This window comes from Balaenoptera acutorostrata, chromosome 1 (assembly GCF_949987535.1).
Source record: "Balaenoptera acutorostrata chromosome 1, mBalAcu1.1, whole genome shotgun sequence".
Taxonomy (NCBI): Eukaryota; Metazoa; Chordata; class Mammalia; order Artiodactyla; family Balaenopteridae; genus Balaenoptera; species Balaenoptera acutorostrata.
The window spans coordinates 81,313,075-81,327,391 of NC_080064.1; the positions used below are offsets into that span (position 1 = coordinate 81,313,075).

Here is a 14,317-nt window from a genome sequence, read left to right on the forward strand (position 1 = left end):
TCCTATGCCAAAGCCAAGACGGCTGAACGGAACACATTTAACAGCAATGAAGAAATGATCCCCAGAGGGCTAAGAACAGATGCAGATATTAAAGCAGGGCATCCTGGTGGAGCTGATCCAGAGACAGGACAACCAGAGGAGCCCAGGAACACAATATTGCTGGGAAAGCAGCCAAGAAGCAGTTTTTAAATCCTTACCCGAATGACGTCCCTCAGAAGGGTCACCCAACTACCTTCCTTGCACTATCTGTGACTGAGGGATAATGGCAAGCGCTCCAAGCAAAGGGGGAAAAGAAACAGGGAAAGAGGGGCTCAAAACACCTGGGGGGTTTAATCACTTTAGAATGCTTTGCTACTTTTAAGGAAGCAGCCACTATAGCTCACTTCCAGCCATTGGTAGAGCAACTGCAGCACTATTTCAGAAGCTTCACATGGTGTCTAGGAATACTGTTGTTATGTACAGTCAGATGTGGTCAGGACCACCTCCCACATCTAGGTCTTGGGGAAAATCATTTATCCTAGGTATCTTCCTCTGCAAAGGAGAGCCCTGGACCAGATGACAGTGGGTAATTAAAATCTAATATCCTGGACTTCCCTGGTGGCACAGTGGTTAAGAATCCACCTGCCGATGCAGGGGACACGGGTTAGATCCCTGGTCTGGGAAGATCCCACATGACGCAGAGCAACTAAGCCTGTGCGCCACAAGTACTTAGCCTGCGCCCTAGAGCCCGTGAGCCACAACTACTGAGCCCGCATGCTGCAACTGCTGAAGCCCGCACACCTAGAGCCTGTGCTCCGCAAAAAGAGAAGCCACTGCAATGAGAAGCCCGTGCACCACAACGGAGAGTAGCCCCCACTTGCCGCAACTAGAGAAAGCCCGCATGCAGCAGCGAAGACCCAATGTAGCCAAAAATAAATAATAAATAAATTTATTTTAAAAATATCTAATATCCCTGCCTCACCTATTACTCCCATTCAAAGTATAACTTCATTCAATCCCAGTGTCAAAATCTGGGATATGTGATGTAAAGGGAGAAAGTAGGGGGAGTCTAGTCCAAACTACTAATCCCCATCATTAAAAAAAAAAAAAGATTTTTTATTATTATTTTTGCTAATATTTATTGAGCACTTACTTTGTGCCAGGCACTATTCTAAGCACTTTACACAGGTTATAGCCACCACTCACTGTGTGACCATGCACAAGTTAACTCAACCTCTCATTGTGTCAGTTTCCTCATCTTAAAATGAGGATAATAAGAGTACTTACTTCATAGGCTTGTTATGAAAATTAGAGATCAAATGGGCAGTGGCCACTGTGGGCTTTTGCCAGAGATGGCAGATGGATAAGCCCCTGACTTCCAGGTACAACCTGCTTCCTAGTATCGCAGCTATGTCATTCACCACCCAAAAAGGACAAGGCAGAAGGAAGCAACCCAGTGATGACTCCTTGGTCCAGGGGCACTAAAAGTTTGCAACAAAGACCCTAGGCCATCTGGGGACAGGGTATAAGGATCAAGGGCAAAGGCAGATCCTGAGATATAAATTCCACTCTGGACAAAGAAATAAGGAAGACTAAAGGGGCTTCTTCCTCCCCTGAAGAAATCTGCTCCCAAGCCAGAGAGCTGGATGACGGAGGCCTGAAATGCCAGAACTGGGTTGCCTCATATAAACCCAACGACTCTCCCTAGGAAGGAGTCAGGCCATCCTGCAGTCATTTTCAGAGACAAGGAATGTCAGCTACCTGTGGGGAACGCTTACCAAGGGCCTCACTGTCTGCAATTTATGAGAGGACCAAGGCAACGCCAATGAGCTTTCAAGTCAGTCTCACCAGAATTTCCCAGGAGACAGATTTCCCCCATCCCATGACATGAAAAAAATATTCTGCAATCTCTCTTGACAAAACATTTGCTTTTTCTACCAAACAGCTCTCTGGAGGCTGTCCATCACATTAACCAAGGGCACTAGAGATGTAACATTTGATACAATTGCCCAATGCTTGGGAAGGGCAGATTCATCAGATTACCCGATCAGCCTTTAACAGTAAAGCCTTAAAGGGCAGCATGGGATTCTACACAAAAAAACATCAACCTTCCGCCACAGAGCCATGACAAAGCAAGTCCAGCAGAGGCAGGAAAAGTCCATGCTTGCGTGAACCCTTCAGGACAGGATGTCTTGATCAGGAAGAATACACCCAGGCAAATCTCCTAAGGCCAAGGGGCCACTCACTGACAACATTCATCAGCTTTAATACAACGAGTTAGGATAAATCCTAGGAAGTCTTTCAAAAACTCTTTCTGGACCAGGATTACCAGCCCAAACTGGACTCTTTCCAACGCTCTAATTACCTCAGTGACATTTAGGAAGAGCTCTCTCACCACAAAAGGGCCAGAAACTCACTCCTAGGAAATATGGTAGTTGACCGACCCTAGTTCATGAGAGGATCAAGCCCCTTATAATTAAGGCTCTTATGGACAAGCCACAAAACCAAGAGATAAGCAGCCTCTGGAACAAAAATGCCGGGTACACAACCACTTGGAATATCCCACAGGACACAGTGAGTCATTCCACAAGAGATATTTTTAAAAAAGAAAAAGGAAGAACCAATCTTGAAACATTTAGTTATTTAAACTGCCTTTAAGAGAGAATTTATGTGGGGAAAGACCTCACTGGAAAATCCAAAATGGTATATTCAGACTCCTATATATAGGGGTGACACTTCTGGTTGAGCAAAAAGCCGTGCTTGGGTCTGCAACCCTGAGCCCTCTACCACATGCTGCTCCCCGGTCAGTTTCACAGAAGCAGCTGCCTTAACTGCACTTGGAATAAGAGGATTCTCATTTTCTCCAGTTTTCAGGATCCAACGGTGGTACTTCCCAGTCTCGTAACCATCTCTCCCACATCACGGGAAGCTCCTTGAGGGCAGGGCAATCCACCCCATTTCTCTCTGGAGCCTCCACACTTAGCACAGTTCCCAGCAGGCACTGAAAACTGGGTGTTGGAGGAATGAACAAGTAGATACAGAAACCGTCATATCAGGTATGCTAATGTCATGTTTTTCTAAACATGGGGAGAACTGACAAACAAGAGAAAGGAGGAAGTTCGAAAAGAAAAAAAAAAAAATCATTTCCAGGTTTTTAAATGCAACACAGTAGAGAATACAGAAATTTTTCAAAAGTTCCCTCCTCCACAAGCAAACTTGAATGTCTGAGTTATTCAGAGGGCATTTTTGGACACTCCGTGTCCAGTTACACATCACTTGGATTCAGAAAAGGAATTTCTGAACATGCGCTGTGGTACAGGCCGTGCATGTCCCTTCCTAGAGCAGCGCTAAGCACACATCTGGGGCTATTTAACAACTGATTGGAAATTTTGCCTTCTGATTTCCAGTTAAATACTGGGCACAGGAAAACAAATAGCACTTGTTTTTCACTGAGCCTTGTTAGTCATCCAAACTGCAGTGCAGACCAGAGAACTGCCTGTGGTTTGGTGGCAGAGCCCCAACATATTTGGACCTTTCCCCCCCCAAGTTTAAGTGAAAGGAATAAACCGATTTTGGCAACCTCAGCTTCTTCACCCACCCACCCCACTCAAAAACACAAAACAAGGTTTTAAATATTAAGCATGTTCCTGGTATTAATTTACATTTTTCATTAGGGTTAAATTTTTATTTGTTTTTAATCCAAAGCCAAGAGCATAGCATTTGGTTTCTCTCATTTATTTCAATTGCCCTACTCTGATATTTACTTGGATTTGCTGAAGAGGCAATGTTCAGATTACCATTTTCTGTTTCCAGTTAAACTGGGATATAATATGTAGCAGTTGTACTATCAAAGAATGAGAGTTTGAAAGCTGGGAGGAACTTCAGAGATTGACTAGTACCACCTCCTCACTTTAGAGATGAGGAAACTGAGGCTTGGGTAGTTAAGTGATTTTGTCTGGTGATTGATGTATATAACTGGTTAGTGGCAGAACCAAAGACAAATACTTGGGCCTCCTGACACTCAGGCCAGAGTGTTAACTAGAAACAAAAATCTGAGTTACCTCTAGGTAGAACTGCCAGATAAAATCAGGATACCTAGTTAAATCTGAATTTCAGATAAACAATGAATAACTTTTTAGAATAAGTATGCCCCAAATATTGGAAACTCTACCTCGAAGACCAATATCCCCTTCGACTCCCCATCTTCATTCAAACACACACACATTTACATGCATTTCTTTCCTGATTTTACTGATAAATGGCTGGGAAAAATAAATCATAGTACTGTAATACCAACACTGAATGAGGCTGGAAGAAGTTGCTGCTTATTTCTTGAGACTTTCCTAATCTTAAAATACATTTTCCCGGGCTTCCCTGGTGGCGCAGTGGTTGGGAATCTGCCTGCCAATGCAGGGGACACGGGTTCGAGCCCTGGTCTGGGAAGATCCCACATGCCGTAGAGCGACTGGGCCCGTGAGCCACAACTACTGAGCCTGCGCGTCTGGAGCCTGTGCTCCGCAACAAAAGAGGCCGCGACAGTGAGAGGCCCACGCACCGCGATGAAGAGTGACCCCCACTTGCTGCAGCTGGAGAAAGCCCTCACACAGAAATGAAGACCCAACACAGCTAAAATAAATAAATAAATAAATTTATAAAAAAAAAAAAAATACATTTTCCCCCTCACGAGCATGCAAAGCAACAAGCCTCATGTCAAAGGGCTGCAAAGGCCCCTGGATTAGACATTTCATGTTATTAGAAGCCAGGCATTAGGGTCTCATCTAGAGAATTTCTGCTTGTCCTAGGGTTCTAAGTCTGTAGACCTTTTAGGAGAGAGTGCTTAGGTTTGTAATACAAATAAAGCAAGATTTTTTAAAATAAAAATCATGGAATAAAGTAAAATGATTTTAAAGTTTGGTTCACTGATTTTACAACATCACTTTTGAAAAGAATGCTGCAGCAAGTTTTTTTTCTAACAGCTTTATTGAGATATAATTCAACCTTATTATAATTCTATTATATAAACTACATAAACATGATTATATATTATAATTCATCCTTATAATTCACTTTATTGAGACATCATAATATTCCTCCTTTTAAACTGTACAATTCAGTGTTTTTAGTGTATTCACAATTGTGGTAATAATCACCACTACCTAATTTCACAAAATTTTTATCACTCCCCCCACCCCCGCCCAAAGAAACTTCATACCGTTAGTAGTCATTCCCCATCTTCCCCTCCCACTATCCTTTGCCAACTACTGATCTACTTTCCATCTCTATGGATTTGCCTGTTTTGGAAATGGAAATGGAATCATACACTATGTGGCCTTTTGCATCTGGCTTCTTTTATTTATGTTTTCAAGGTCCGTCCATGTTTCGGTATGTATCATACTTCATTCCTTTTAACGGCCAAATAAAATTCTATTGTACGGATATACCACTCTTTTATCCGTTCATCAGTTGATGGACATTTAGGTTGTTTGCACTTTTTTATTATTATGAATAATGCTGTTATGAACATTTGTGGACAAGTTTTTCTATGCACGTATGTTTTGCCCAATTGTCTTCCAAAGCACCATTTTACCTTCCCACCAGCAATGTATGAGAGTTCCAATTCCCCTATATCCTCAACACCACTTGTTCTTATCTGCCTTTTTTATTATAGCCACCTAGTGGGTGTGAAGTGGATTCTCATTGTGGTTTTAAATTTGCATTTTCCTAATGACTAATGATTTTGAGCATCTTTTCATGTGTTTATTGGCCATTTGTGTTTTTTCTCTGGAGAAATGTCTATTCAAATTGTAGCATGTTTTTAAAGACAATCTGGTACTGTGGCTCTTCCTAATCTTTTTTTAGCAATCTCAAGTTAAAAGTTCAGACATCTATTACACAGTTGAGCTACCATACTTCTTCTTTGATGCAGAAATAATTGCATAAATAAAAATAAGCTTAGATGATCCTTCTAAGAGAGTTTTACTTGTAGTTTCAACATGACAGACTGAGAGAGTAGGATTATTTTTATTTCTGATTGCTCTGAAGGATAACTCTAACCTACCCAATTTTCTCTGGGCTATCCCTACACCCTGCAAAAGAAAACCTATGAGGTTGTGAGAACTCCACTGCGCGCATGCGCGCCTGTGTATGTGTGTGTGTGTGACATACTCAAAGATCCACTACTTCACACTCAGCCTGAGATAACCACTCTCATCCATTCCCATTTCCTGGGTAACCAGAACAACCAGATAAAGGAACTGCACTTGCAGAGGAAACTCAATCCCACTTTCTCCCTACATGACACACTCCCTCTTGCCTGCACAGTGGAATCAAGAGAAGGACTAAAAAGATTTGACAGTAGAAAACAGATACCTTTTTCAGACGGTATTAAAATATCATGTTTTCAGTCACCCTCGTGGGTGGCTGAGACATTTTGAGTAACACAAGGTCCTGCTAACTAATTATGAAAGGTTTCCTTTTTTAAATTGGGCAGTTATAATAATGCAGACATGACAACTTAAAAGGGTCACCCTGATAGATGAGTAGACGCCATTACTAGAACTTTTCTCACAACCCTACTTAAAAATAATTATAATAACTGTTGGGAATTCCCTGGTGGTCCCGTGGTTAAGACTGTGTGCTTTCACTGCTGAGGGTGCGGGTTCAATCCCTGGTTGGGGAACTAAGATCCCACAAGCTGTGCAGCACAGCCAAAAATTTTTTTTTAATTTTTAAAATAACTGTTAAAGTATTGTAACTCTACACAGAAAGTAAAGACAGCTTTAGGACAGTAATGCAAATCCTTCAGCAATATATAAAGGAGGAAGCAAGGACATACACATCTTCGACTGAGAGTCAGGGGACCCACCCTCTCTCCTCAGCTCCCTTAAGCTCTCCAGGTAACCTTGGAAAAGACACTGATGGAAATGGCTAAGCCTCAGTTTCCAAAGATTCCATGGGCCTTCCGAAGTGTTTGGATGAAACACTTTATGTAAAATAATTTAGTTATCTTATCCCTAACCTTCAACTCTTAACTACAATAAATGGATAAGTGAAACACACCACTGATTTTCTATCCAGATCCCTCTGCTGCAATGGCTGTCAAGTCATTCATTTCAAGTTACAGAGACCAAGGGAAGAGCTTGCCTTGCCTTCTTTCTTTCAGCACAGTCTCTATTAGGGAGAGCTGCCCAGCTTGTGAGAGAACTTGTATCACTCGTCGTCTAACGATCTGAGAACCTGAATGAACAACAGATGCTCCACCATCTCTTCCAGGCCATGAGGGAATGCACAGAGAGAGAAAACCATTTTCCCTAAAGAAGGCCTGCTGGACAGCAAGGCAGAGTTCATGTGTCCCACAACTTAAATCCTTGACTTCTCCCAGTGCTGCCTCCCTTGTGTTGGTAATTTGAGATTTATCACTTGATCTACAATCTCCTTACATGGCATAAACTCCAAATAGGGTTGATGTTCAATTGTTTACTAAAACCGTCTCCTGTGGTTCATTGTTAGTGTGTCTTAAGCTGATGGCCAAGAAGCAGTTCTTACAGATATTAAACAAAATTAAAGCAAATAAATAATAACTAGGAGTAAGATACTTTCCCTTAAAAGTCACAGAGAGGCAGTTTGAAGAAAGAATCCAGAAAGTGATCAGTACAACTATGATATATGTGGTCCACACTTTTCATCTGGACCTACAGCCCAGAGAAATGGGAACTCTTTTCAATCTGGGGTTGGCCAAGCTAGACATTTCATAATTAGAAATGTAAATTCAACATCCTTCCCAAGTGTTCTTTTTTTTTTTTCTTTTTTTTTAGGAGGGGGATGGGAAGTAAAAGAGAAGATCGGAAGTAAGAGAGTGAGGCAAGCCAGGGGGAGATTGAGGAGAGGAGGGGAGGAACGGAGGAAGGGAAGAAGGGAGGAAGGAAGAGAGGAAGGGAGGGAGGGGGGAGGAAGGAGGGAAGCCCAAGTGTTCTTTACTATGACTAATAATAAATAGCAACAAAAATGGTAGGTAATGTTTATGAAATTATCAGTGCCAGGTCCCATACTAAATGTTTTACATGTAATCTCACTTAATCAAGAAAACAACCTCATGATGTAGGGACTATTATCATCCCCATATTACAACTGAGGAAAGTCAGGCTTAGAGAAATTAAATACTTTTCCCAGGTTCTGCCTGGATTCAAACCAGGGTAGGCAAAGCCTTTGCTCATAACCTCTCTGTAACCTGCCCAATGTGGTAGCCACTAGCTTCTCATAGCTATCGAGCTTCCGAAATGACTAGTGTGCTTAAGGAATTGTATTTCTGATTTTAGTTAATTTAAAAAAATTTTTAATATTTATTTATTTATTTATTTATTTAAGCTGCACTGGGTCTTAGTTGCGGCACACAGGATCTTCGTTGCAGCATGTTTAGTGGCAGCATGCAGGATCTTTAGGTGGCATGGGGACTCTTAGTTGTGGCATGCATGTGGGATCTAGTACCCCGACCAGGAATGCAACCCGGGCCCCCTGTATTGGGAGTGTGGAGTCTTACCCACTGGACCACCAGGGAAGTCCTCTGATTTTAGTTAATTTAAATTTAAATAGCTACACACAGTTAGTACCTACAGTATTGGACGGTGCAGCTCTGCACGATAATGGCTAAATGAGCATATGACTTTATAATCATGGCCCTTAGTCTTACTATCACAAATGCCTTTAATTACAGGAGATTGACAATGCTTATAAGTATGAAGGGAGCCAGTTTAGCATAAGAGCTTGTAGAGTTAAGTCCTATATGGGTTTGAGTCTCAACTCTGCCAGTAATTAGCCAAGTGATTTGGGTCACTACTTAACCTCTCTAAATCTTAGTTCCTCATCTGTGAATGCATCTGTAAAATGGAGTAAATCATCACAGGGTTATTATGAGAATTAAATAAGATAAAGTATTAGAGCACTTATGCAATACCTGGAATGTACTAAGTGCTAAATAAATGTGCTGATAATAGTAATAACAACTAATTCTGACTTTTGGACTTTTAAATTTAGAAGTAATGAGAGTTTCAATTCTCAGAAAAGGCTATAATTTAAGTTATTAGTAACTCTTATCTTGTAAATGTACTTTTGAGTTTAAAAAAGTTTTATTTTGAAAATAATTCACATTTACCAAGTTGCAAATATAGTACAAAGACTCATGTACACTCTTTAACTAGATTCCCCAGTTTTCAACACCTTGCCATATTTGCTTTATTATTCTATCTACACATTAATTTTTTTCTGAATTATTTGGCCCTTTAACCCTTAATGCTAAAGTGTATTATGTTTCCTAAGAAGGATATTCTCTTATATAAGAAAAGTACAATTATTAAATCTATGAAATATAACATTGATACAATACTTTAATCTATAGGCTCAATTCCAATTTCTCCTATTGTCCCTATAATGTCCTTTATAACAAGGGTGCCACTCCTTAACCAGGGATCACATGTGTCTTTTTAGCCTCCTTCAATCTGGAATGGCTCCCCAATCTTTGTCTTTCATGACTAACATTTTTGCAGAGTACGGGCCAAGCTATTTTATTGAATGTCACCCAATTTAGTTTTCTCCAGTGTTTCCTTATGATTAGACTCAGATCATATGCATTTTTGGCTAGAATAATAATTAATTTAAGACCATGTAAATATACTGTTCCTCAAACTCCCTCCACCACCACTAGATCTAGTATCTGTTGATGACTCTTGCCTAATCAACTTTTACTGTGATGGTTACCAATTGATGATTTTCTAACTCCATCATTCCTTCTATATCAATTGATTGTAATTTTCTATAAAGGGGAGCTTTCCCTTCTCTCCTTTTTACTCATTTATTTATCTACTTTTTAACTGTATTGACTATGGATTCTTACCTTATTCAATGGGGACCTTTGAGTTAAAAGTACTCTTCAAATACAAGTGACAAGAAACTACAGAACTGAATTAAGAATCATTAATTAGGCAAAATGTATTCATTGTGCAAGACGAAGACTATTAACTGAGGCCTCTTCTTGTTTTGATTGCTTGTAGGCAAGAGAGGTTTAAGAGTCCAAGGCTCTGCAGTTGAGGACATCAGCACGTAGCTCCAGCAATAGACAATGTGAGTTATCACTGTGAAGTGCACTGTTGCTCATCATCAGACATGATATCATACCCCAAATATTCTATCCAAACAACCCATCAATTTCTCCACAACTAGCAAACTTGAATGTTCTGGCAAACTCAAAAGGACATGATTTACAAATAGTAGGTAATATTTGGATCCTTCCACAAGAGCTGGGTTCCAGCTTTTTTATAAAATACAAATGTTTTCATTTTGGAGCTCACTGTGTTACTTTCTCAACAAACAGATCCTCATATCAGAAATTAGGCCTGTGTTATACACAAATAAAATGGGTTTGTGCGTATTTATTTTGCGGTCAGAGACCACACACCTAATGGCTACTTACGATATTTACATTGCTCCTGGTACTATGGGGATGGGGAGAGGCGGTCTCAGAGCTGAGACCAAAGCTCAGGCCACACAAAGTATGACTGCAGATCCTGCTCTGTCGTGCAAGAGAGACCAGACTCTCCATCCACAGAAGAGGGCATGTGAATGGTATTTGTTTTCTGTGAATGCTTATCGATGCCATTCAAATATCACTAACAGCAAAATCCAAATTTAATACACTGTGGACTCTGGTATTATTTCGATGAAATAAGCCTTTTAAAAAGCCTTGCAAAATTTTAGGGTCATTATATCCTTATGCTAAGGATCACTTTGGGAGGGTTTCAAACACTTACCAAGAAAAGTCTGGAGACGCCAATTGCAAGTCTCTCTGTCTTCAGATGCCAAACCAGGGGCTGTGGGGAGTTGAGCAGGAACACGACAGGCTTGTGGTGAATGTAGACGGAGGAGATGGGATTCAGGTGCAGAGTAACCTAGGAAGAAACAAAGAGAAGTCTTAGCACTGGCTTTCCATTAAAATCACTTAGCACAGAATCTGGAATTCTTTTTCACAGTTCACCATTAACAGAAACAAGCTATAAGCTAGTTCAGATTCTGTGGATTAGATATATTAGGTTGAACTAGATGATACTGCCAATATCTGACCATTTTTTAACTATAAAAAATAGCTATATCGTGTGGTTCAACCCACACTAATCTCAACCAAAACATGAATCAGCTCCTAGTAATGGCAGAATACAAATAAACAGAACACTTTTTTTTTTCAAAGTTGGCAAAGGCAAAATAAAGGTTACCTTCCCTCAGGACTACCTTATCCTTCAAGTCAAATGACCAAGTTCAAAATTGGAGTACAGAATCAATCACCTGGGGGCGTCATCCCTCTGGATCACCAAAGAAATGACTTTGTTCTCTTCCAGGTAAACTCCAACCTCTCTCTATAAAGTTAAGTGAGTTCTGCCAAAGAAAAGTGCCGAAAGCTAAGGGAAAGGGGCTGCCAAGGGGAGCTGCCAGTGCTTTCATCATCCCAGCTATTAGCTCGAAGGGATTTTCCAAAGAAATGAAGCATAGAGAACACACAGAATAAAAACTGATTGTACACAGTCCCGAGCCAAAAAAAGAAAAAACAGGGAAGAAAACCATGAGTCTGGATAGGAAAACTGTGGCCAGTTTTGATAGCAGATCAAGGACTACTGTAGGTTACACTGTCATCATTAGCATCATCCAAAAGCACCTGTGAGGATATCTGGAAACAGTGGGTTCAGCAACATCCTCCCAGAGCACATCACCCAAGGTCAGTCAACACACACATAGAAAAGCAAAAGGATGAATAAAGAAATACTGAACAGATGCTTTCATATAAGCATGTCTCACACTGGCTTTCTGTACAGAGGGGTGAGGCAAGACCCAAGAATCACGTATTTAAACAAACTGAACTCACCAAAGAGCACCATAGAGTGATAAGAGAGGGAAAGAACAAAAAAGGACTTTAGCTAAAAGGACACAGACTGAGTGATACACTGGGAATGATCGTACATCTCATCCATAATCCTTATGAGGATTAAATGGTCTAGATCTATGATCTGAATCTATACAATCATCAGGGGTAGAGCACTCAAAGCTGGATTACTTTACTTGATATCTTCCCAGTGGCTGCTGACTCACTCTGATCTCAATGTATCTCTGCCTTTCATTGTAGAGACTGCTTATGACACCAGTGTCACTTACTACAGTGTACTCTCAAGTCACTGATAATAAGGCACTAAACTTAACTTTCTATATCCATGCTTTAGCGCACGATAGGCACTCAGTAAATGCCAACTGGATGTTTGTCTCTACTTTTCAAGGCCACAAAAGTACCTTATTCTATGAATAATTAGCACTATGGTATATAATACCATCTCATTCATTTCCTACTGAGTGTATGTGTCTTAATTTTCCAAATAGACTGCAAATACTCAGTAGGCAAAGATATGTCTTACGTTTAATACTCTGCTTGATACAGAGTAGATAATTTTTTAATGATGGATTTATCACAACAAATTCATAAATTTATGTTACCTAAAAAGTTTTTTTAAAATCTGATTAATAGGCTCAAAGGAATTTAGTTAGCTAATTTACCAAAAAGTGAAAAAACACATGAGCAAGACTCCAACTGTTGTAAGCTGGGAGTCATTTTAACATTGGCATAAGCATAGTACTAAAAGCAGAGTACTAATGAACAATGATGTCAAGTACAGCTACAGCAAATTAACATGTTCTTTTATTGTACAGAATCTACCTCACAGCATTTTGGAGATGCCGTCCACATCTAGAAATAATCAGACTGATCACCACTATAAACAGGAGAGGCTGTAGAAACAGAGCAGGGGCAGAGATTCATACTGCAGCATTAACTAAACAGAGAGAGGCACACTTCAGAAAGCATACACTATGGAGAGTGAAGAAAGGAGAGATGAAATCATTACTTGTCCAGGAGTACTTGAAAATTGCAAAGAAACACTCTGTCACTTATAGTATGTGAAAAGTTTCCAGATTTATTCTTTCCAAAACTGTTTATTGAGCACAAAGAATAGCAATGTATACCCACAGAGGGCACATCAACTCTTTTTTGGATGATTTTCTTTGCAGCCCTCAGGCATATGATTCTTCTTGGAGCTCACAGATAAAATAGTAATAAATATACATCTCAAATGAACAAGAATTAAAAAAAAAAAAACCTTAGGAAATGAAAAGAAAAATACGTATGAGACACATATTGGTGCTCAAGTCCAAAATGTTCCAGATGGTCAAAAGTGTTGAGGCCTGGCTCATACCATCAAGGAAAGATTTCTAGGAGCCATGGCTCTCTGAGCTTTCCTGGAATCGGTTCCCTCTTCAATATGTGGCAGTGTCTGGCCAAGATGAATCCCCGACTCTGGCACATGGGGCCCAGGCAAAGCCCCAGAAACCATTTGGCAAAGAAGAATTGACATGACGATTGGGAAATTAAAAGAAAAATACTCAATACTTTTTTAAAAAGATCACTTGGCAGGAACAGAGAGTCCCCCAAGCACCTGCTCACCTAATCCCTCAGCAACCTTCCTCCACTTGAATAAATCTTGCTGAAGGGAAGCTAGAGGACAACCAAAAACAACCAACAAAGGAACGAAGGTAGAAAAGGCCCCGGAAATGTGGGGAGAACATACCCGTAATAGCTCTTAAAGAATTCCTGGCTAAGGTGCCTAATTTCTCTCAGGCTGAAAAAAAGAAGAAGGGGGGGGGGCGTGGAAAAAGAAGAGAAGAAGGAAAAAAAAGAAGGAAAAAATAAAGAAAATCCTCTTTAGAACCAATTATAGATCAGGATAGACTATAGTTACAAAGGTAAGAGCGTTCTGCTAAAGTTTTTTTCCCCTGGGTAAACTGTCCAGTGATCATGGTCTGAAGACCAGAGGTGAGACAGACTGTAGCAAAGAAATAGCCCGTGGAGAAGTGATACAAAGAGTATTCAGTAATTTCCAACTTGAAAATCCAAACAATAGTTTAAAGAGTTGACTCTCAACCCTATGTCAAATTTACACATAAAAATAAGGGTCATCACTTAGTCCATGGGCAAAACTGAACCCACGTAGCTGTGAAGCTAATGGAGCGAAAGGGATTGCATCTCAAATGAGGGAACAGTGACTAGTCTCTAAATTAGTGGCTTCTTTCTTCACCTTTGGGAGTCATAGAGCACTTGAGAACTTAAGGCAAGTTATGAACGCCGCCCCCCAAACACACCAAAAAACCCCATATGCACATAAAACTTTCTGACCATGTCAGGGAAATACATCCATTGCAGGGCCCATAAACCCCAGGTTAAGTAACCATTAACTCAGGTTAAAGAATCCATTATAAA

The 14,317-nt window shown here is 40.4% G+C and overlaps 1 protein-coding gene across 9 annotated transcripts in view; it reads right to left on the reverse strand.

The window, feature by feature from the left end:
* Positions 1–14,317, reverse strand: part of TGFBR3 (transforming growth factor beta receptor 3) — a 201,444-nt gene that overhangs the window by 65,186 nt on the left and 121,941 nt on the right. For all 9 annotated transcript variants that reach the window (XM_007176334.2, XM_028164997.2, XM_007176331.2 and 6 more), the window contains one exon: positions 10,779–10,916. In XM_007176334.2, the coding sequence (XP_007176396.2) occupies positions 10,779–10,916 (138 nt within the window). The remainder of the gene's footprint in view (positions 1–10,778; positions 10,917–14,317) is intronic.